This window comes from Chaetura pelagica, unplaced genomic scaffold (genome assembly GCF_000747805.2).
Source record: "Chaetura pelagica isolate M959 unplaced genomic scaffold, ChaPel_1.0 scaffold79, whole genome shotgun sequence".
NCBI classification, from domain to species: domain Eukaryota; kingdom Metazoa; phylum Chordata; class Aves; order Apodiformes; family Apodidae; genus Chaetura; species Chaetura pelagica.
The window spans coordinates 4,076,264-4,099,594 of record NW_009969339.1 but is presented as its reverse complement, the minus strand read 5'-3'; the positions used below and the strand labels follow the sequence as shown (position 1 = coordinate 4,099,594).

Below are 23,331 nucleotides of genomic sequence, written 5' to 3'. Positions count from 1 at the left end.
AAGTGGAGCCATTTCTCCAAATTGTATTCAGGCAGGGGAGAAGAAATACTGCATCCTCTCAAAAAACACGAGGACGTACACGATCCAGATTGGGTGCCAGCCAAAGTGTGCTAAAACCATCATTGTGAGTACACTGCTTCTGCCTCAGTAAAAGCCAGGAACCCCTACCCCTGAACTTCAACCTCCTCATAACCCTCTGCTAAACACACATAGCACATCAAGGCAGTCCCTGACAAGGTATTTATAGACCTTTTATTCTGGATGCAGCAGAGATTGAAAGGCTAAAGGCTGCTGATGGCTGGGAACAGCTCATAGCTGGTACCGTGCAGAGGGAGCACAGGTTTGGAAAGAGTAACCCCCTTGTTTGTCCCTAGCAATCTCATCCACCTTTCCCTGGGGTGGTGGAGGGCACCTGTGTTCTGCCAAGGTGGCAGCTTGAGCCCCACACAGTAAGGAGAGTGGCCAGAGCCTAAAAATCAAAATCCATAGTTCACCTCCACCCATCAGCAGCCCCAAGAGACAACACCCAGAAACCATGTGCTTGCTGCCACGCTGGTAATGACCCCTTCCAACCCAAACCATTCTATGATTCCTTGGTTTCCAGACCAGAGAGTGCTGTGCAGGTTTCTTTGGGCAGCAGTGCCAGCCCTGCCCAGGGAAAGCAGGGAACGCCTGCTTCGGAAACGGCATCTGCCTGGATGGCATCAACGGCACAGGCGCCTGCGAGTGCGAGGAGGGGTTTGTTGGCACGGCCTGTGAAAGCTGCATCGAAGGCAAATATGGCCCCAACTGTGATCAAGGTACTGAGCATCCCCAAACCAGTCAGGCTCCTTCACTACTCTTGTCAGATGTCAACACCTTCCCCTTAGATCTTCTAACCATGTCCATCCTAGATCCTGGAAAGGTACATCACTTTCAGGGTAAGAGGCCTGTCTTAAAACCTGGCTTCAAGTCTTAAAAAGACTTAAAGTCCTAAGCCCTTTTCTTCCCCCATTATGGTATTTTCTGTCCTTTGTTTGGAGATGCTACCTGCTACTCTGGCCAACTTAGGACATCATCCAGTGAGAATAATCCACTTGAGCACTACTTTTTCGGCGATGCTTTCCCATTAAAATACAATTTCAGTCCTTGTACTTGGGAAGGGAGGAAAGAGAAGCATATTTTGAATTTAGATTTATTCTGCAGGTAGAAGCTAATAGGCACAAGCCAAAGCATTTCTTGAAATAGCCCAGAGCAGAAGGTGCCATCAGCAAAAGACACCTGGGCCACCCCTTCCTTCCCCTGGCTGCCTGGCTGCACAAGCTGCTGCCTTGCCCGGGGACAGAACTTTCTTTCCATCTCTCCCCACAGTCTGTGCTTGTGTCCATGGGAAATGCAGCAACGGGATCGATGGGGACGGCTCCTGTGAATGCGACGTTGGCTGGAGAGGGGTGACATGTGAGACTGGTGAGTGTTCCCTCCTTCATTTTTTTCTGGGATGTGAATGCGACGTTGGCTGGAGAGGGGTGACGTGTGAGATTGGTGAGCCCTCCTTCATTTTTTTCTGGGGCAAGGAGTGAGCATTTCAGGAAATGCCAGAACTACAGCTGTGATCAGATCCCAGTGCACCACCAGATATCCAGCAGCTTCCCACACGCAGTGAAATACAGGGGACACTCCTGTGCTGTAGCAATTCATTACCCTACTAAGAGAGCCAGCCGAGATACCACTCATTGGACTTAAATGCCTAACTTAGCTAATTTTCTACCTGTGTCGGCCTGTATCTGTCCCAAAAGAACTTCCTATTTGTTATGGTTAGATGTTTTGCAAAGCAGAGTTACCTAGCACATTTTGGTGTTCAAATCAAAAGCCTCTCAAGTGCTACAATTGATTTACCTATACAACACTGGATATTAAATTCTGTACTTGCTAAAAACCCTATCAAATAAATCATTTTGTGTTAGCTTAATGCAGCTCCTATATCCAATTAAATTATATTTTACTTAAACATAATTAAAATGTATTAACTATTTCAGAATTATGCATAATAGTATAAAATTAAAATACTATTATTAGCACATTAATAATAGCATTCAATAGCAGTTTTAAATTTGCTCAGGGAAAAGATAGTAATAAAATTAACTCTATAATTAGAGATGCTACAGTTGCTATACCTGAGCAAATTTCAGTTCCCTTTGAAATCTATAGTTATATCATTAAGCTAACAACATGCAAAACTCACCAAACTAAATACAGATAAAAGACAACAGGTGAAATGTTTCCCTGGCAATATGTTGACCTGCTTTTTCCTCACCACTGAATTTAAGGGGTACACAATGATCTGTACATCCAGAGTCTGTGTACAGGCTGGGAGTGCAGTTGTTTGCTGCAGAACTCAGCCCAGCTCTACACGGTGGGAACAAAAGACTCGGAAACTAGAAGGATGTTGACCTAAAAGGTTCTGATCCCTGTTTTGGTATTTTTATTGCAGAAATCAAAGATGATGCATGTAACACCTCCTGCCATACCAGTGCTAAGTATGTATGAAATCCACTTATTTGGAAAAGGGGGGATAAAAAGGGGATCTCTTGCAAGGCAAAAAACATACTCCATCTTGTTCTTTATGAAGGCTTCTCAACAGTATTGATAACACCCATGTTTTCCACCACAGAGATAAGGAGCAATGTCAATGTAACGTATTCGGAGATGAGGCCAAAAAGTTCAAAACATGCATGTTAAAAGGGGAAGCAAATGGGATTTTGTGGGGAAGGTGGGAAAAAAAAAAAAAAAAAAGAAAGAAAGAAAAAAAGGAAAGTGAGACACCCTACCATGCAATATACAAAGACAAGGAGCCTCCTACACTAAAGAGAACAGGAGGCCGGTGCAAGCTTGTTCAAAGGTGGATTTCTGAGGTGGGCTTTATGTGCTCCATTTATTTGCCACATTCACCACTATACACAACTCAGAAATGCTGTCAGCACTAGGGACTTCACCAAAGAGAGCTGCATTTGACAAGCAACAGTTCTCCACAACAAAATATACAATGACGAACAAATTTATTTTTTTTTAAATGCTTTCAGTGGTGCAGCACAAATACTGGGACACTAACTAGTTTTCAAAGGAGCAAGTCATCCCCACTGAGTAATTTACTGAAGGGCACCTACCCCCCATCACTGACCACACAAAAAGATTTGCATGATCCAAGATTTTAATAAACTTAAAAATAAATTAATTTTAAAAGTTAAAAAGGAAAGGTGACTGAAAAGGCTCCTTATTTTCAGGAACAGCTTTTCTGTAGGAGCAGAGAGGCCAGAGAGGCAAATGGGAAACCACTATTTCCCCAGATGTAGATCATCCTCTCCCCCATGTGTTTGTGAAATATAGTTCACAGTAATTATATTTACCATGTTTTTTTTGGCAAAACTCCACCCTCAAATTTGCTCAGGGGGATCCCACACACTCTGGCATCAAGACTGTGTTTCTGACAGGAGAAGCAGGCTGTTGTCCTGAGCCTTATTCATCCACTGCCACTACCCACGTAGGTACGAGGATAGGTGCAGGCATGGCAGGAGAGAGGGGGAACTGGATTGTGCTGGCTGTGTTGTGACATTGTCCCTGGGAGACACTAGCAAGCAATCCCTGTATAACAATACAGAGCTGGTGGGGCAGTAAAGCCACACTTGCAAACAGAAGGCCAAGTTGTCAAAAATACACCAAACTTGAACCCAGGGGACTCAGACACAGACACCTGGCTCTCATCCTGGCACATCTGATCTGCTCCATCCCTCAAAAAATTGTGGGGGGTGAAAAAAAATGAGTGCACAGTTTTTGAGTGAGGGGGCATGCAACTTCTAGAATTCTGCATGAGAAAACAGGACACTTGATGACCAAAGCAAGACACTTAAAACATCCAAAATGTTTTTGGAAAGCTTAGTCTGACTAGGTTCATTTTTATGCTTTTAACTACACCATACTGTAGCGTTAAAAGCCTTGTTATTTCTAGGCAACATTACCTTCCAAACAATGCTCAAAACCAAGGGTTGTACAGAGACCTGACTCCTTTTTTCTCTTTTTTTTTTTTCTTTATGTCTTCTCCCTTTTTTTCCTTCTTTAGCTGCCTTCTCCTATCAAATGGCACTGCCTATTGCAAGTGTGCAGCTGGGTTTGAGGGGAACGGGACGTTCTGCACAGGCAAGTGGATTTTCTTTCTTCCCTTTTGAAAAGAAGGAAAATATGCTTGAAGCACTTTGTGGTCACGGTGAAGCTGCTGAGAGACCAGGACTCCTCTATGCACCAGTTAAAAAACAGGAATCGTTGCCAGTTTGCTCCAAACAAGTAAAAGCCCAACAGGTGCAGATTCCTAGCAAACAAAGGGCTCAAAATCTCCAAGTTGTGAGGCATTGTGCTAAGGGAGAGTAGAGAAAAGGGAACATGCCGTGCACAACACGGGCCCCATTGTTTGCAGAGTAATGAAACCTGGATCATGACATTTACTCCTTTTCCCAACAAAGCCCAGCAAAGAGAGGCCAGTTCAGGGTACAGCAGCACTTCCAGCTATTGGAAGCCGTATAGCTCTACCATTTCCTCAGCTTTCTGAATTTGCACAGACTTCTGGTCTAACAAAGTTGATTTTACCAGAGAGATCTGAGAGACGCTTAGAAAGGGACAGCAGCAGCTAAATCTAAATGTCCCTCCAAGAGCCTGGGATATCCAGAAATAGACTTACGAAATAGACTTACGAAATAGACTGCTTCCTGCTACAGCAATTGTCATTAATTTTGCAGTTGTTTTACTTAATCCTTAACCAATTAAAATACTAATTCTCTTGAGAACAGAAGCATATTTGTCTACTTGCAATGCTGGCAGGGTCCTAATCCAAGATGTTAGCACTCTTACTTTGGCTGCTTTCTTTTTCTCTTCTGGCACAAATCAATCAAATCCTTTTTAATCTGATGGTGGAAAATCCCCCATATGCAGTAAGAACTGGGTGACACAGGTGACCCATAGTGGTTATGCACCCATCCTTACTCCCCTATGCAGAATTCCCAGACAAGACTGGTTACAGGACAAGTCAGTTCCCCAGTCTGGCTATTACAGCTGTTGAAACAGGGAATTGGGATCATTAGAAGCTAAAACTAAAGCAATGTTTGGGCTGATTTGTTGCACCCTGAAGGCAAAAGAAAAGCTCCCTCCCTGCTTTTGGGATAACCCAAGCAAGCTCAAATTGCCAGTCCCTGACTCATCCAGAGTTACAGAAAGAGCATGAACACCCACTTGAATAACAACCAGGACCTTTTGCCATAGGAAGGAGCTGGGTGATATTAAACTCTGTAGACCTCCTGAAGGGAAAGTCATTTGGTCTCTGTGCAGAAAAAGGCAAGCTAAGGGAAAGCTTTCAATGGCCATTTAATCTAGAGAAGAACATGAAGATCCCCTCTTTGGTGCTTGGTTGGAATGTGCAGAATCAGAAGACAGAAGTTACTCAAAGTCAGTCCTGGACAACTTCTTATCTTCCAGACTAGAAGCATCTTCTTAGCTTCCCCTCTTTAATCAATGAGATGTATTTAATATCTGCCACTAAAAAAGTCCATGGCCTCTAAAAGCAGAAAGGTGCTGTGTTCAGAAAATATCAGCAAATCTCTTTAAAACATAGAGACAGCTTAACCTGAAAAGCAAAAAGCCATTTAAGCACGTTGTTTTAACCTGTGTTGTTGTCACTGTTCAGCTATTGATGCCTGCAAGACCAGCAATGGTGGCTGCTCTGCCAAGGCAGAGTGCAGAAGAACAACACCTGGCAACAGAGCGTGTGTCTGCAACGCTGGGTACACTGGAGATGGAATAGTCTGCATTGGTGAGCATTCCCAGTGCCTCCTACTTCACAAAGAGGACTGAGTTTTCCTGTAGATGGAAGATCCTTCTTCCATTATGACCCAGAAGTGGTTTCCTGATACTATAGACCCTGGTGCCAAAGGCATCCCTACCTACCATGTGGTTGATAAGATTTGGCAAACCATGCAACTACAGCAGTGTGGTGTGACACCAAAGCTTATTAAATGAGATCTGCCTCTCAACAAAGATAGCCCCATCTTCAGCAGCTTGATACACTCACCCTCCTCTGGCTCTTGCAGACTTAAAGGCTTTTAGAGGCTGTTGTACCAAACCTCCCCAGATATAGTTTTAGAAATGCTGACGGCAGGGTTTTAGCCCTCATCAAACAAACCACAAGACCTAGACTGAGGTATTAAGTAGCTAAGGGACTGAGTTTCATGGATTCACAGTTGACAGAAATCTACATCCCTAGTATGCTTTACTTAAAATTCTCCCTTCTTGAGTTTTCAGAAGTCATCCTCTTTTTATATCATACTGTTTCTGTTTTGTAAAGAAATCAACCCTTGTCTGGAGAACAACGGTGGATGTGATAGAAATGCAGAATGTACACAGACTGGACCTAATCAAGTGAGTACTTCGTTAGTGCAGAAAAATAAGACTAGCCAACTGTTTACATTTGTGTAAAGAAATATTTCCTCATGTCAACTTTTTTTTTAAATGGAAAAGTGGATTTCATAACAACAATTCTGAAAAGTATATGCTTCTCTCAAAAAGGTATTTGAGGGGGGAATGTGGACAAACATGAAAAAAATTAATTTCTGTAAAAGGAATCCAAATCTACCAAGAGAAGCAGTGTTTTGCTGTTCAAGCAGTTGTTTTTTCTTGTTTGGGAGATTTGATGTGAAAACATGCCAGTTTGGAAGTATTGCCGGATAACATTTCTTTTATTGTTACAGAAACTGTGCATGGAAAAAAAATCCATTTCAGACTAGCCCTTCTCCCTGCATAGCTCAAATGTATTCACAAGGAAACAAAATGGGCTGAATCATAGTTCTCGTGTAGGGGTTACAGCATACTGGTATCCAGTCACTTCTCTGCTGTTTTGTGTCTCCCATTCAGAAGTACCACATACACCCCATAGAAGAACAAGCATAAAAGGACAAGGAGGGAAAAAGAGAAACAAATCTGCCCAGGCAATTAAGTGGCACAGATTAGTGTTTCTATTTTTACAGCAGTTTCAGAAGAAGCTGAACACTGTGATTGCAGCACTTCTTATCATCCCCCTCTAGCTTCATATTGGCAGGAGTGTAAACCTCCTGCAAGTGCTGCACAACAGTATTTCTTCAGGAGCAATGCAGGAAAATGTGACCAGGAGTCAGAGGCCACCTCTTGCCTTCCAGTTGTTCAGGGACATGAGGGACCATAACCCAGTCAGTCCTTTTTGCCAGTACCAATCAACTAACACTTTGCCTTGATTGTCACTTGCAAGGCAGTACATTTCTGGTGGTAGCACAGAGCCCCTTAACTCCTTCCACATCCCTCTACACATAACAGGTGATGGCTGTTTTCTTCCATATATCCTCACTGGAAATAGAAGTAGTAGCTACTACTATAGGTAACATCAGAAGAATAAAATCCTCCCCTACAAAATCCCATCACTGCAGTCACAAACTTACAGAACACAAATGAGTCTGCTTTCTGTAGGGCTTTCAGTCACACTCATATATAAAACACTGTATTGCACTGCCTACCAGTTTTTATTTCCTCTGCAGAAGTCTCCTTGAATTTTCCATCTCCTACAAATTGTGAATTCTAAATTGAGAACCATTAAACAGTGAATTGCAGAGGAAGAGAAGTCGTTTCTCTGCAGCCATGTTAATTTTTCATCTTCGTGATAACTGGCAAGTGCAAAACAGAATAATTGTGATGTGTCAAATGCATTGCCACTGCATGGGAAGCCATCAGCAACATGAGGACACAATTCCGAGTGCTTTGAAAATAGGTTTCATCACTTTAAAATAAAAGAGGGGAAGGAAAGAGAAGTGAGGAGAATACCAACCTGTGCAAATAAAACAAAATTTAAAAAATAGGGGTTTAGCCTGTTCTATCAGCAAGATGACTATACTGCATGCAGGTTTCAAAAGGGTAATTTCAAATGACGAGGACTGCAGAGGAGAGACAAGAGATAGGAAAACAGAAAGGGCAGATTGGGGCTCTAGGAAATTGTTATTCCCCAGTCTCAGTCTATGGTTGCTTATGCTGGCTCAGAAACTGCTGCAGGAAAGGTGATATACACCATATCATGATGAAATAAACTGGGAAAAATTAAATATAAGTGTGCTGAAAAAAATCAAGCATTTGTTCCATATATGCATGCTTTCTGTTTTTGCCTTGTAGGCAGTATGTAATTGCTTGAAAGGATACTCTGGAGATGGCAAAAGATGCACGTATATCAGTCTGTGTTCACAAGTAAGTATCCATTTAAGGAGAGTATTTTAAGGTCTTGTTATAATCATTTCACTCTTGGGTTTTGTATGCATCCAGAACTAAGTCAGTTATGCCCAGAATCAACTTATGCTAACTTAGGTAATTTTAACATGCTTAGGTGCTGTCGCTGTTGTAGAAACTGCATTGAGGGCTGCTGTAGAAACTATGCATTGAGGGCTGCTCCTGCACCCCAGCCTGGAGGTAACCCAAGTGAGGGTTCAGAGTCATCACAGAATCTTCAAAAACCACTTCAGATCAGATATAGAGAAACACACCCTAGTCTGTAGTGGTAAAATATAAGTCATATCTTCTCAGTAAATGTTTTGTCATTGCTAGAGTTCACATTGAAGCCACTATCTAAATCCATGCTCAGGACACAGAGGGCTTAGCAACATTTCAATTACTTTTTTTTTTTTTTTTTTTTTTTTTTTTTTTAAATGCAGTTTCTAAGCCAGCCAATCAAAGATCTTGGCTCAAATTATAAGACAGAGAAATGTGATCTATGTGTTAACTACGCTCACCAAAAAAACCCAAACACGTCTACCATTCAGGTTGTTGATGTTCAGGGACCAGTTCTAGATATTCTACAAGCCAGGTGATTAGGAACCATAGAAAATAGTCAAAATGCTCGTTTAATTTTTAATATTCTCCCATCACTAAGTCCTCTGGTGTCATTTGGAACTATATCTGTGCAGCCTGAACAAGAGAAATAATCCAGTGTCAGCATATACATCCCCTTCTCAGTCTGAAATGTTTCTAGCCTAATCAGAGTATCATTCCCCACATTGCTGTGTTAACAGTGAAATCCATGCTGGGACAAAGAGATGCTCAAGGGCCTAAGCTCCCTGGAGTAGGTGTTCCCAGCAGAGGTCCCAGCCTGCAGGGTCACCAAAGGCAGAGCTCCCACGGGGCAGGTCAAAGAGCAGAGCCACACATACCCTACAGCCATGTGGAGGCTGCATCCCAAGTGCATCCCTCTGGATGCATAACACAGGATAGCAACACTGCAAGCTGCAGCAGAGGCAGCTTAGTAAATAGAGAAACAGAGGAGGTGAGATGGAAGAAAGAAAGTGTGTCTTAATGAGGAGATTAAAAGAAAGAAAAGAAAAAAATGCACAACATTCTCCACACCAACAATTTTTTCCCTTTCTCTCCACAACATGCCATGCAGGGCTTCCTGTGGCTTTCCTCATTTTGTCCCTCACTTATCTGCAGGCTGAGAATCAGCCACATTCATTTTGCACAAGCTAGCTCACATACTGCAAGGCACACACTTGCAAGCAGCCTGGCCTTCTGCACCAGCTACGCTGCTCTGCTTCTTGGCAAGCAGCAGCAGGGACATATCCACTCTCCCACACACATTAATCCTTTGTGCTCTGAGCACAGCAACAATAATTCTCACCTTCCCAGCTTGGCCTGTCAGCAGAGCATCTCTAACCTTGAAAGGTAAAAAAAACAGAAGCTAGAGAAAAGGGAGCTCAAAGTTTTGATCTACTGCTTCCTACAATTTTGAATGCTTTTTCTTTTTCCTATGCCTTGTTCCAGCAACTTTGCTTCCAATTAGCTAATTATGCCAGGCTATATATATATATATCTATATATATATTTTTTTAAAGATACTATTGAGAAACATTACTGTTGGACCAGAGGCTAATCCAGCTTCACTTAAGCAAACCTCTGTGCAGCAAAACTTCATGGGAAGCTATGATAAACCCAAGATTGCCAACAGTCCATCTAAAGGCAGTCAAATAACACACATACCCTACAGCCATGTGGAGGCTGCATCCCAAGTGCATCCCTCTGGATGCATAACACAGGATAGCAACACTGCAAGCTGCAGCAGAGGCAGCTTAGTAAATAGAGAAACAGAGGAGGTGAGATGGAAGAAAGAAAGTGTGTCTTAATGAGGAGATTAAAAGAAAGAAAAGAAAAAAATGCACAACATTCTCCACACCAACAATTTTTTCCCTTTCTCTCCACAACATGCCATGCAGGGCTTCCTGTGGCTTTCCTCATTTTGTCCCTCACTTATCTGCAGGCTGAGAATCAGCCACATTCATTTTGCACAAGCTAGCTCACATACTGCAAGGCACACACTTGCAAGCAGCCTGGCCTTCTGCACCAGCTACGCTGCTCTGCTTCTTGGCAAGCAGCAGCAGGGACATATCCACTCTCCCACACACATTAATCCTTTGTGCTCTGAGCACAGCAACAATAATTCTCACCTTCCCAGCTTGGCCTGTCAGCAGAGCATCTCTAACCTTGAAAGGTCAAAAAAACAGAAGCTAGAGAAAAGGGAGCTCAAAGTTTTGATCTACTGCTTCCTACAATTTTGAATGCTTTTTCTTTTTCCTATGCCTTGTTCCAGCAACTTTGCTTCCAATTAGCTAATTATGCCAGGCTATATATATATATCTATATATATATTTTTTTAATGATACTATTGAGAAACATTACTGTTGGACCAGAGGCTAATCCAGCTTCACTTAAGCAAACCTCTGTGCAGCAAAACTTCATGGGAAGCTATGATAAACCCAAGATTGCCAACAGTCCATCTAAAGGCAGTCAAATAAATAGCAAGCTTAACCAAACTCACTGCTTACATCCAGTACTCACTATGGCCTGGCAAACCAGGCTCCACTGGTAGCTCCTAAAGGAGCTTCTGCTCCCATTTATAACCCATGGGAAAGGACCCCTGAGATGACCAGCAACAGAACAGACACCATGAAACAAGTACAAGGAAAGAAAATAAGATGTCTCCTCAATTTTTCCTGATTTGCTCTCAAATCCAGGATAGACACTGATTTGCAAACTGAGGTGCTAGCTAGGGAGCACCCAGTTGTTACTGGGCAGAACTCTGGACACCAGCACACTGCTCCTGGATGGGGAACATCTCCTTTTAGCCCAAAGAGTTGCCCAGAGGAAGGTGGCCAGGTGACGTGCATCACTGGTGCTCCAAGCCTTAGGTCACACTGGTGGTGCACATGTGGCAGGTCCCTGTTCCAGCTAGCTTGGGTCATCAGACAAAGAACAATAGACAGTCCTATGCTAATGCATCTCCAGAAATCCAGGCTCCTAGGACCATAAAAGTGATTTACAGCTGTAAGTAGTTCCCTTCCATGCAAGTCAGTGCTGCCTCGGATGGGTAGCAAAGACTCATCCCCAAGGTCCAGCACTAAACCTGCCTGTAAATCTTCTGGTTCCTTATAACACCATGAACTGAAAAATAAAAGGAGGGAATCAAAACTATATCCTCTGCATAAAAAGAGGATTTTTCTTGTGAACTTTGAATGTTTTTATTATTATTTTTTTGCAGGAAAGTATGTATTGTCAGAAGTTCCACTAAGTTCTGGTTTCTGTTAAGGTTAATTCTTTCTAAGCCATATACTGGGGCAGGGGTGGAAGTGGTGAACTAGAATTATTCTGTACACCTGGCAATTAAGGAATTAAATCTTTAATATTTTTAATTTTGATCTTACAAGAATAATGGAGGCTGCAGTGAATTTGCCATCTGTAATGACACTGAGCTGACCGAAAGAACCTGCACCTGCAAACCTAACTACGTTGGGGATGGATTTAAGTGCCGAGGCAACATCTACCAGGTAAAGTGCTGCACATGCTTTCTTCAGATAGTTATTCAATGCAATGTTTGTCTCTTGAAACATGACTTTTTTTTTTTCCTTGAACAAAGTGATAAATCTATCCCAGAATTTGAAATATTCCTTATCCAAGGAACCAGAAATAGGAACAGAATGCTGCAAGATAAGCTTACCTGCCTCATAAACAAAAAAAAATAATTAAAAAAACACTGATGGACAATTGTTATGGACAGAGTATTAAAGACTTAATACTTATACTTTTAAATTTCAGTTTTTAAATTCTTTAATAGAACAAGGTAAGAAAAGAACAGGAGCAATGCAGATCGACAGCATTTATTCAAAGACAGAAGTTCTCTTTCTTTTCTAAGTGCTGCATTAGTTTGTACCCCACAGATGTTGCCCCACTTGTGCAACATTGTTGCAAAGTCTTGTTCTTGATTGCAGGAACTTCTCAGAGACTCCAACACATCGAGATTTTACTTCCACTTAGAGGTAAGAAAAGGTCAAGTACCTTTTTTCCTCTTTTTTTTTTTTTTTTTTTTTTTTTTTTGGGGGGGGGGAGGGGCACAGAGGGGGTGTCCCTCTTTTCTGCCTCAAGGAGGGGGCAGGGAGCAGGCATTAATCCAGCATGTACCAACATCCTTCAACTCCACAGGAACTGGATTCGGATCACCAGCCACTAATACCATAGATGCTCTAGTTCAAACTATTAACTGTCATTAAAACCTCTAGAGAATTAATATTGAAAAGTAAGATCCCAGGGAAATGTAGGGCCCCCAAACTGAAGTTTTCACCCTCTCACAGTCCAAGATCTTCCAGCACATCCCTCACAACTTCTGACCTGAGCAAATATCCCTCCTTTCTACCCCTTCTGCAAACCCAAACTGCGATGCTCTTTTCAGCTGTGCCTTGGAAGTGTCACAGGACACTGCTGTGTGCTGCTAGACAACCAACGTGCCCTGCCAGCTCTCACTACTTCTGGGAGACTGGCAGTAGTAATTCTCCATTTACTCCAAGCTTCAGGGCAGTACAAGTCTGTATATTGGCCTGCTACTACGAAGACTCATATTATAGCTTTGATTGTGATGGTAAACCAATTGCTTCCTCTCACTTCAGCAGATCTCTTATTTTGCCAGCAGCCATTGCAACACCCCAGGTCCATTTGTCCCTCTAACAGTAACAAATCTCCTCCTAAGTACAAGCAACCACATACCAGCTAAATGCATGTACAAACACAAGCACATATCCACTCTTGGCTATCTCAGAATGAAAGGGTTCATTCATCTTCCCTTTCTCAGAAGGGAATAGCCCTTCTTCACCCTCCCTATGCTTAGTACTGGTTGAGAGCTTTTCCTCCTCTTCTCCTGCTCATTATTGCAGAGGAAACAGAGACGTAGCCACAAGCCAAAATCTTCCATTTCATACCCCTGGGCAGCGGTGACAGATGGGGCTGGAAAGTCCACACTGTACAAATCTCTCACCCTTCCATTGCAGAGAAGGGAACTCAGCGTGCAATAGCAACACCATTTCCCACTGAGTAGGGCTGTCCCCATTACTGCACTACGAGTATTAACAACTCATTACTGCTTTGTCCTCTTAAATTTGGCAGGACTTGTTCATCAGAGATGTTGCAGGCCCTGGTCCTTTCACTTTGTTTGTACCTCGCACAGATGTGCTGAACAGCGACCCACGAGTAAGTAAGCAGGCCAGAAGCTTTTGGTGAGTTGGATGAGTTTTTGGATTCCAAAGCCTTGCTCACTTGCTTCAACTCTTCCACTTTGTGTTTCAGGTCAAAGACTGGATTGCCAAAGGAGTGATGGCTCAAGTCCTCCGGTATCATATGGTGGGTTGTGCCAGTCTGTTGTACGATGACCTGACAAGAGTCACCAACATCACCTCTCTCCAAGGGGATCCAATACACATCAGCTACTCTCAGGTAACAGAGCATGAAGATGCAGGGGATAAAATAATAAAACAGTCTGCTCTTGTACAGCTTTTTTTTAAAAAGCCTGAATGATTCCCTTTCCTCCTCTGATGCACAAAAATAAGTCACAGTAAAGGAAAGATGCCCGTTCAGCTGAAGCATTCAGCATTAATCTGCTGTGCAAAGGCTGGAGTTGTCAACACTTGCTTTGACTCAAGTTATTTCATCCTCAGCCTCTGGCTTTACAAACATGATGAGATTTTTGAAAATGCAAAGGGCAATTTATTAAAACAAAGCTAATGTTTGCCGCAAAGAAAGGATGGTCTGGACTCACCATATCAAGGAAATTCAGCATTGGTGTGACCCACCCACAAGGTTCCACAGAAAACATGTTTTTGTTGCCTTTCCAGAACTCGCTGGTTTTGAACAACAAAGCCCAAATTATACTCAGTGATGCTGTTGCCACAAATGGTGTGATCCATGTCATAAACCAAATCTTGGTCCCATCACGTATGCAGGATTTCCCCCTTAAGAAGGTATGTGCATTTCATTGCCTCGCTCAGCCCAGCGGCTTTTCCACAGTTACTGTTAGATACATAAATCATGTAAGTCACAAAAAAACTCTCAAACACTGATACTAAAAAGACCTTATACAAACATTATTCTACACTGCTGAAGAAGTTAAATGTGATATTTAAAATCCTAAGAACAATAAAACAGGACTTCCTCACAGTGGCACTGGTTTTGTAACAAAAAGTTACTTCAAGGGTAAAGCAAGAAAATACCAGATTTTTAAATACCCATATAATGCATTTGTTAGATAAATTACTGAACATGCTTTTCTTTTTAGGAAAGCCTTAAAATGGTTGCAGCCAAACATGGATATATCCTGTTCAGCAGTTTGCTAGAGGTAAGGACACAAGAGGTAGCAGCCATTGGGCAAAAGTTTTAAATACTTTTCTTGAAGACAAGAGCACAGACACAGCACGTCATCTTTGTCAGGATGGTGTTCAGTGGAGCCAAAGGTCTCACAAGACAGTAGACAATCCTGGTCACCATGTAGTCCCTCTCCTGCAGACATCCCAAGAAGTGGGGGGATATCAGGCAGACCCACAGCCACCTTTCTCCTCCCCATAGCCACCTCTCTCCTCCCTGCTCAGCTTTGTCTGATACATCAAATTATGTGGCCAATGTTTGACCCAAATACAACTTTTTTAGCCCAAAGCTGGGCTGTCAGCCTAGTTTTCTGCGGCAACCCTGGGTGACAAGCACTTCTGAGAATTAAGTCAGGTAACTCAACTTGGGCAGCTCAACTTGGGAATCTGTTTTTTTTCAAGTCAAAATGTTTGCAGGCTGGTGACCAGGCAGCCCACAGGTCATTGCACCCCAGTTATACTAGACGTTCACTCCATAGGGTCAATTAACATTTTGGATGGATCATTAATCCTTCACCTCAATTTTTGGTATATTGCAGAAAAACAACCTGCTTGGGCTGATCAACGATCCTATTCACAAACCCGTCACGCTCTTCTGGCCCACAGATGCAGCTATCAGGGGGCTGCCACAGGAGCAGCAGGACTTCCTCTTCAAGAAGTCCAACACTGACAAACTGGTGCAATACCTCAAATTCCACATTGTCCGTGATGCTGCGGTAAGCCCTTGCTTTTTAGGAACGTTGCCAAGGTCAAGATATGCAAGCCCAGGTATGTGCATTTCCCCCGTTTCCTTCCCAGGTGTTGGCCTACAAGCTCCCTCAGTCCTCCTCATTGAAGACCCTGCAGGGCTCCAACCTCAGCGTTAGCTGCGGGGACAACAGGGAGATTGTAAGTGTTCACCCTGCTGGCACCTTCACCCCTTGTCCCTGCTGCAGGATCTGCTCGTGCAGACCCCACTGTGCCTGTGCACAGCCCCTAGAAAGGGTCAGTGGCATCTTAACTCCATTGACCTTTGCCAGTCCATGACAACAGCCACAAACCAGGGCAGCCCCTCCAACAGAGATGCAGCTGACTACATGGTTTGCAAGACTCCTTGCAGATGTCATATTCTCTGTTACAGATGCCATTTGTGCAAAACAGTTAGCAGTTGGCTCAAAACCAAAGTGCCAGCACATTTTACCTTCTCATAAACTGAAATACACAAAGGAAAATTCTCGAGATGAACCTGGGTTTGGCAGAAGGGACTAGGACAACTCTCTGCTGCCAGCTCTCCACAGGACGACTCTGCCAGGGAATCTCTGATCAGATAGGCAGATGACGTAGGGTTGTGCCAGTGTCCCAGAACAGAGATGTCCTGTCCCAGTCCACAGGAAAGCCACAAAGATGACCAGAGGGGTGAAGCACCTCTGCTATGAAGACAGGCTGAGAGAGTTTGGGTTGTTCAGCCTGGAGAAGAGAAGGCTCCAGAGAGAACTTATAGCAGCCTTCAGGCACCTGAAGGAACTACAGGAAAGCTGGGGAAGGACTTTGTACCAGGATGTGTAGTGATAGGACAAGGGATTATGGTTTTTAATTGGAAAAGGGAAGATTTCAATTAGATATTAGGAAGAAATTCTTCAGTGTGAGGGTGGCAAGAGACTGGAACAGGTAGCCTAGGGAGGCTGCAGATGCCTCATCCCTGGAAATGGTTAAGGACAGGTTTTATACAAGGGTATGGAGTGATAGGACAAGGAGGAACAGTTTTAAGCTGAAGGAGAGTAGATTTAGATTAGATATTAGGACAAAATTCTTTCTTGTGAGGGTGGTGACACACTGGAACACGTTGGCTAAGGAAGCTCTGGATGTCCCTTCCCTGGAAGTGTTCAAGGCCAGGTTGGATGGGGCTCTGAGCAACCTGATCTAGTGGGAGGTGTCCCTGCCCATGCAGAGGGGTTGGATCTAGATGATCTTTAATGTCCCTTCCAATTCAAACCATTCAGTGGGAGGATTATCCCCAACACCCAAGCAGGACCTGGATTCAGCCTGACCCCAAGGAATACTGCCTCATGACTTGTCACACTCCTCTGTCCCCATCCCATCCCTCAGGGCGCGCTCTTCCTGAATGACGGGCAGTGTAAGATAGTGCAGCGGCAGCTGGAGTTCGATGTGGGCATCGCCTATGGCATCAACTGCCTGCTGACAGACCCCAGCCTGGGGGGACGATGTGACAGCTTCTTCACCGTGGATTTCATGGTCAGTCCCCTTTTTTGGTCCCTCACTCTGGCAAAGACACAGTCCGAGGGCCAAACTCTATCCTCACAGAGACCGGGGCAACACTTGCAGCAGCTTTGGCACTATTGAGATTAAAACCCACCACTTCAGGCTGGCTTCATCTGCCACACAGATGAGAGCTAAGGTCAAGAAGTGCAGCACAATTCCTAAAGAGCACACAACAGAAATCCTGCATCCACACTAAGCAACACATGGGATAAGTGGTCTCAAATGTAGAGCAGCTTAGCAAGTCCTCACTCATTTTTCAGTAGTTTTGCTCAGACCACAACAGTACCTTACAAATACAGGCATGAACAGGAGCAAAGATAGGTTTTTCAAGCATGCTTTTAAATGAATGTATATTCACACTACAAATGTGGTCAGAGAGATTGTATTTAGAAGTTCACAACTGCAAAGGAACAGCACTGCTGTCCCCACTGCACTGGGTGTTAAGGACATGAGACAGAGCTGCTTGGCCTGTTTATCAGGTTCTGAGTCTCTCACATTTCTTGCTTTCACAGAAATATCCTCTAGCACACACAGTTAGGCACTGCTAGCGTGGGGGAAGTTTCCTCCATGAATTTTGATACATCCTACAAGCAGGACACTTTGAAATAGTTCCAAGACCAAAACTGCTTCAGTTTCAACCAAATGTAAGAAAACACTTAATTTAAATAGAATTGAAAAAAAAAAGTGATGTTACCAATCTGAAAAAAAAATATTATTGAAATTTACATTTCAGTTAGAAAACCAACACTTGTGTGTATCCCATCTACCCACGTTACCTTTTGTTTCATGATTTTGTGAAATGAAATCTATATTGATTTCCTCGGATTTGGTCAGTGCTTCCCAAGAAGTAACCATTTATCTCTACTCCAAATTAGGTGTGCAGATCTGATGCAGCCCATGTCAGTATTTGCTTGAAGAGTATCCACCATCTTTTCTCTGCTTGTTTAAATCCAGAGCAAGGTTTCTTCTTCCAGAACATATCCTGTTATCAAAACCAATTTCTTGCATTTCATGACACTAAATTAACACAACTCTCTGTTGTCATTCTCTCTTTCTGCAGAGTTCTTATAATCTGTTTCAAGCAAGCTTACAGTCTGCTCATATTTGCTTCTCTCGTAAAACAGATTTCTTGTCCATTTCAAATAGCCTTTTGTTGCCATTATTTTAATATATGTTTTCATTTATTATTTTTTCCCATTTTGTACAATAGGGGCATTGTGCCAGCTGTTTCAGTAATTCTAAATGCCCTCCAGGAACAAAACCAAAGGTAATACATTAGAATATGGGCTGAGGAAGTTTGAACTATTTAGCCTGGGGAAGAGAAGGCTCTGGGGAGACCTTACAGTGGCCTTCCAGTATCTGAAAGGGCTACAGGAAATCTGGGGAGGGACTTTTCACCAGAGAGGGCAGTGACAGGACAAGGGGTAATGGTTTTAAACTGAAAGAGGGCAGATTTAGGTTAGACATCAAGAATAAATTCTTCACCATGAGGGTAGCAAGGTGCTGGAATAGGTTGCCCAGGGAGGCTTTGGATGCCCCCTCACTGGAGGTTTTTAAGGCCAGGTTGGGTGAGACTTTCTGCAGCCTGGTCTAGTGGGAGGTGTGCCTGCTCATAGCAGGGAGGTTGGAACCTGATAATCTTTAAGGTCCCTTCTAACATTAACCATTCTATGATTCCACATTTAAGCAGTCTAATCCGTTTTTCATCTGTACTTCACACAAGCAAACTAGAATAAATTACCTTGAAAATTTAAGAAGAGAACCATTAGCAGTGAAACCACACTTAAGTGAGGCCATAAAGGCTCCAGGACAAAGCTGTCCCTGGGCAAACACCCAGATGCTGGTAGTGGGGGACACTGGTCAGTCTCACACAGCACCCACTGTAGCCAGTGCTTGGGTTGACTTTGGAGCAGCCCCCTCCATCCTCATTAGTGGTGCTTAGCAAGGAGGGGGTCAAAGAGAAGGCGGGGGCCTCACACATGCACTCTTCACACATTGCATTTTGATTCAATGTACATCAGAAACTGTGACTTAAGGAGCCAGAGAACCAAGCCTCCACTCAACTCCTTTTGCTTTTTACCCCCTCTCTGCACTGGCACATGGAATGCCCAGGAAAAGATCCAGTGGTGCACATACGAGTCCTACGGGCTGCGGAGGGATGGCTGCCGTAGGAACTGCTCCATGGTCATCCACACAGCCAGGTGCTGCAAGGGCTACTTTGGGCCAGACTGCCAAGGTAGGATTACCTCCCTACCCCCACCCCATGGTCTGCCTGAGCACAGCTGTATGGTGCCCAGCCAGCTGAACCGTGAGAGCTGGGATAGGGGCATGAGGAGGCACCAGCCACAAGATGGGGAAACTCTCTTGCAAGTACACAGAAAGCATTAATATTTTTCCATTCCAAATAATCTCTTTTTCATATTTACAGCAAGTTTTAACTTCGTGCCAGTAGCAAACTAAGTGAATGCTGTAGAGAGTAAAGACTGCCCTGCTGTAACCAAGTCTAGCAAGTCTTAATCTGCCACCAGCTGAAAGGCCTTTCAACAAAAAAACAGACATCAGGCTAATGGCAGTGATATCAGGACACAAGAGAGAGACAGTGTACAATTCCTCAGCCAGTTGCAAAGGCATACATCAGTAGAGTAAGCTGAGAAAGTGTAGCTTTGAAGAGCTGTGAGACAGTTTGGGAGGCTTTACCTCCAGCTCCTTGTTAGTACACACTAACAGACTGTGTGCTGTATCGTGTATCAGCCTCACAAGGGAACAGTACTGAGGCTTTCACCAGGGCATGAAGGGTCAGGATCTCTGTTGGCAGACAGGTCCAGAGACTGCCAGCTCACTCTATCCAGGTTTCCTAGACAGACACATGCAGGTCTCATGCAATTTCAGCCCTCCCAGCCTGAGCTGCCCTTTGGGCTCACCCCAGCAGCATGCAGGCCCAAGGAGATGCACAAGCAAGGCAGGAATTGGGCAGGAGCTGGGCAACACCATTCACTGAAGGATCCAAGTAAGCAAGCAACCAGGCAACAACACCCATGACCCAGGGTTGTAAGAGTCTGCAACACCTTTCTGACAGGACTTGTAAAAGCATGGCAAATAAATTTGGAACAGGAGGCTTGTAGTCACAAGTGTCACAGCTGCTTTTACATGCCCTAGTAGAGAGGCATTTCCATTCAAGAACATTGACAGAACAATAAATAAATAACAAACAGTGACAATGAGTAATCACACACTTGAGATAAAGAGCCACTTTTTGTTTTGTTTTTAATTTCCAGCTTGCCCAGGGGGCCCAGAGACCCCATGCAACAGCCACGGTTCCTGCGACGACGGGTACTCCGGCACAGGAGAGTGTCGCTGCGACAGCGGCTTCAACGGGACGTCATGCGAGCTGTGCTTGCCAGGCAGATACGGCTCCAACTGCAGGCGTACGTTGAACTTCCCTTTCCATATCATTGCCCATGCCACGTCTAAGCTATTTTGTTAGCAGTGAGTTTTTAAGTAAATCAAGAAATGCTTCCCACTTTCAGCACCAAAGGTTTCCCAAGTGTCTTGTTCCACGGAAACATGGCACAAGGTCTTGGATGGGAGGAAAATGTGGTGGGGCAGAGCCTTACTTAAGCTTTCTCTGCTGGGCTCCTCCGATTCTTGTAGTAATAGGGAATAGAGGCAGAACCTCCATCAGCAAGGGTTTTCAACTACAGCACAGCCTTCTCCCCCATCCCCATAAAAGACAACACAGCATTTTTACAATGTTGTTCCTCAAGGATTACAGGAGGCCAAGGCCATGTGTTACTTTTGCAGAAAAGAAGAAAAAGGACACAGAGATGAAGGTAGTTTGTGAAGAGGAACAGCAACTTAAAATTGCTATCTTTATCCACTTCACTGTGACTTCAAGTGAGGCCAGGTGGACTCACTTAAAACAGGTGGAACCAGGATTGATTATCGCCATTGAAACTTAAATGTTTTCCCAACATAAAGCCTTCAGATGGGAAACTACAATACTAACATTGCTATCCTAACTGTGTACAGCTCTACTGCTCATGAGGTGCACACCATAGAGAGTTATAGGCTAGGTGCCCTTGCAGAGTAAGCAAAGCACCAAGCTTGGACACCAACACTCAGGATTACACTTACCTAAGGTTTATCTGTTTTATAGCACACCATAGCATAAACTGCGTGAGCTGTTAGCCCAAAGCCCACATTGTGGTATCTAACAGAAAAGTTTTACAGCCCCTCCTTTTTAACACATTACTGCTGAATTAAATAAAGCCAGAGTGCAACACTGCTTCTCAGCAGGATCACTTTTTCCAAGAAGCATTTCCCCCTAGTCCCACACCATTTTACTCTTAAAGAAACAATATTTCACTAAGAGCTATCACAGGGCCTAAAGAGTGAGAAAAAAATATCACTGGTAGATTAAATCAGTTCCTCATGCTTCAGTTTGCAGAACTCAAGGGTAGCACCCCACATATAAAAGAAGCAGAAGGAATCCAGAAGCTTCTAGTCATAAAACTATCTAAAACACACATTCCAGGTAACTTGACCATGTTTCAGAGCAAAGATCACTAAACTCATATTTGGCTTTGATACTCAAACAAACCTTCTCCCAACCAGCAACTAAACACACTATCTCAGTGGCCCCTCTCTCTGGCTAAAAGGCTTCCCCACAGCTAGCAGCTGCTGCTCATTAGGACAGGATCAGGCTGGGTCTTCAGCTCAGCCATTAACACCTTCTTGCCACAGCTGTGTGTGAAGTTTGCGACTCTACCACAATGTAGACCAATACTTATTTTCAGTTCCAGAGGCACGTTTATATAACACCAGCTGAAAAGTCAGAGGACTACTGGATAATTCAGGTTGAAAGAGGTGTCATGAGGTCTATAGTCCAGCCCCCTGCTCATGGCAGGGCTAGCTCTGAGTTCAGATTGTTCAGGATTTTTCCTGTCAGACCTTGCAAACCTCCAAGGATGGAGGCTACCCAACCACTCTTGGGATTCTGGTCCTCTGGTTGACTGGCTTCATGGTGAAAAACCATCAGGTTAAACTTACTTAAATTATTACTGGATAATACCAGTCTAGGTGATGTTTTTCTAAAGAAAGATTTTCCCCTTTCTCAACAGCAGCTGTGTAAGCAATCCCTCTGCATTCCTTTTGCAGCCTGCCAATGCAAGACCAACGGGCAGTGTGATGAAGGATATTCAGGAACGGGAAGATGTTTCTGTGAAACGGGATGGACTGGCCGGCTGTGTGAAATCAAGCTAGGTCTCTGCCTCCTCTCACTGGGCTCCATCACGTGGAGCCATGGGTTGATAACACCTGCAACTCAACAGAGGGTTTGTGTAGAGAAGAGAGAGAAAGGGTTAATAAATGTCAGAAGCTCTCAGTGGAGACTCAGGGAGCTCCCAAGAGCACTGCCTTAGAGATATGGCCTGCTTCCCTCACTCTGCTTGGGACTGTGAACTAGACCTTTCATCTTCTCATCTCCTTCTGTGTGAAATGGGAACAGGAGTGCCTAGATCCGTGTTAAATGGGAATAGGCATGCTTACGTCTGCTGCAGAGGGGCTTTGGGAAATATGACAGAAAGTATCACTGGAGAGCTAAGAAGTTTAAAAAAAAAAATCTAACAGGTTTTTCCAGTTAGCTAGACTGGTATGAGGGTTTTCTGCCTGCATGAAACAAAGGCACTGCAATATAAATAGTCTTCATCCCAGCTGTTTTGCCTTCCCCATAGCTCTGCCACCAGTCTGCTCCCCAAACTGCTCCGCCAACGCTGTCTGCATGGAGAACAACACGTGCCAGTGCAAGCCATTTTACAATGGGGATGGGATCACATGCATAGGTGAGCTCCCTCTTGCACAGCCTCCTACAAGAAGACAGGTTGTCCCCTCTTTCACAAGCACTTGCATGCAGTTACTGTTCAGTATGAAACATTGGCTATCAAACCTAAAAACTTCCACAATGCAGCAAGTGAAAAATTTAGGATACTTACAGATCAGGTTTTTCTACAGCAGGTGGGTGGCTTCACCAGGCTTTTCCTGAGCAGGAGTATGAGAAAGAAGTGCACTTCAGTCAGGTTTTGGAGACAGCAGGGTTTTCAGCAGGGTTTTTCTTACAGGATTTTCTTTGATTAACTTAAGCAAGGCTGTTTGTTCCCAGTAGCATCACTGCAAAAACAGTCATTCTTTCTCAGCCAGGCATCTTGCATCTTCCAAAGTCACCCTGGCCAGAAGCCTGTGGGGTGGTGCTATGTCTCTTTAATCAAGGACATCATGATGAGGGCTTCAGAGCCCTAAAGGCTTTGCCCTAGTTCAGGAATGC

The 23,331-nt window shown here is 43.9% G+C and overlaps 1 protein-coding gene across 1 annotated transcript in view; it reads left to right on the top strand.

Annotated features, from left to right (window-relative positions):
* Nucleotides 1-23,331, top strand: part of STAB2 (stabilin 2) — an 83,373-nt gene that overhangs the window by 49,490 nt on the left and 10,552 nt on the right. The window contains exons 35-56 of the mRNA XM_010005864.1: nt 32-124; nt 605-800; nt 1,351-1,446; nt 2,471-2,516; nt 4,094-4,170; nt 5,705-5,830; nt 6,362-6,435; nt 8,206-8,277; nt 11,778-11,897; nt 12,339-12,386; nt 13,504-13,587; nt 13,684-13,830; nt 14,229-14,375; nt 14,669-14,728; nt 15,293-15,469; nt 15,552-15,641; nt 16,839-16,985; nt 18,223-18,279; nt 19,125-19,248; nt 20,288-20,437; nt 22,170-22,274; nt 22,745-22,852. Of these exons, the coding sequence (XP_010004166.1) occupies nt 32-124; nt 605-800; nt 1,351-1,446; nt 2,471-2,516; nt 4,094-4,170; nt 5,705-5,830; nt 6,362-6,435; nt 8,206-8,277; nt 11,778-11,897; nt 12,339-12,386; nt 13,504-13,587; nt 13,684-13,830; nt 14,229-14,375; nt 14,669-14,728; nt 15,293-15,469; nt 15,552-15,641; nt 16,839-16,985; nt 18,223-18,279; nt 19,125-19,248; nt 20,288-20,437; nt 22,170-22,274; nt 22,745-22,852 (2,344 nt within the window). The remainder of the gene's footprint in view (nt 1-31; nt 125-604; nt 801-1,350; nt 1,447-2,470; nt 2,517-4,093; nt 4,171-5,704; nt 5,831-6,361; nt 6,436-8,205; nt 8,278-11,777; nt 11,898-12,338; nt 12,387-13,503; nt 13,588-13,683; nt 13,831-14,228; nt 14,376-14,668; nt 14,729-15,292; nt 15,470-15,551; nt 15,642-16,838; nt 16,986-18,222; nt 18,280-19,124; nt 19,249-20,287; nt 20,438-22,169; nt 22,275-22,744; nt 22,853-23,331) is intronic.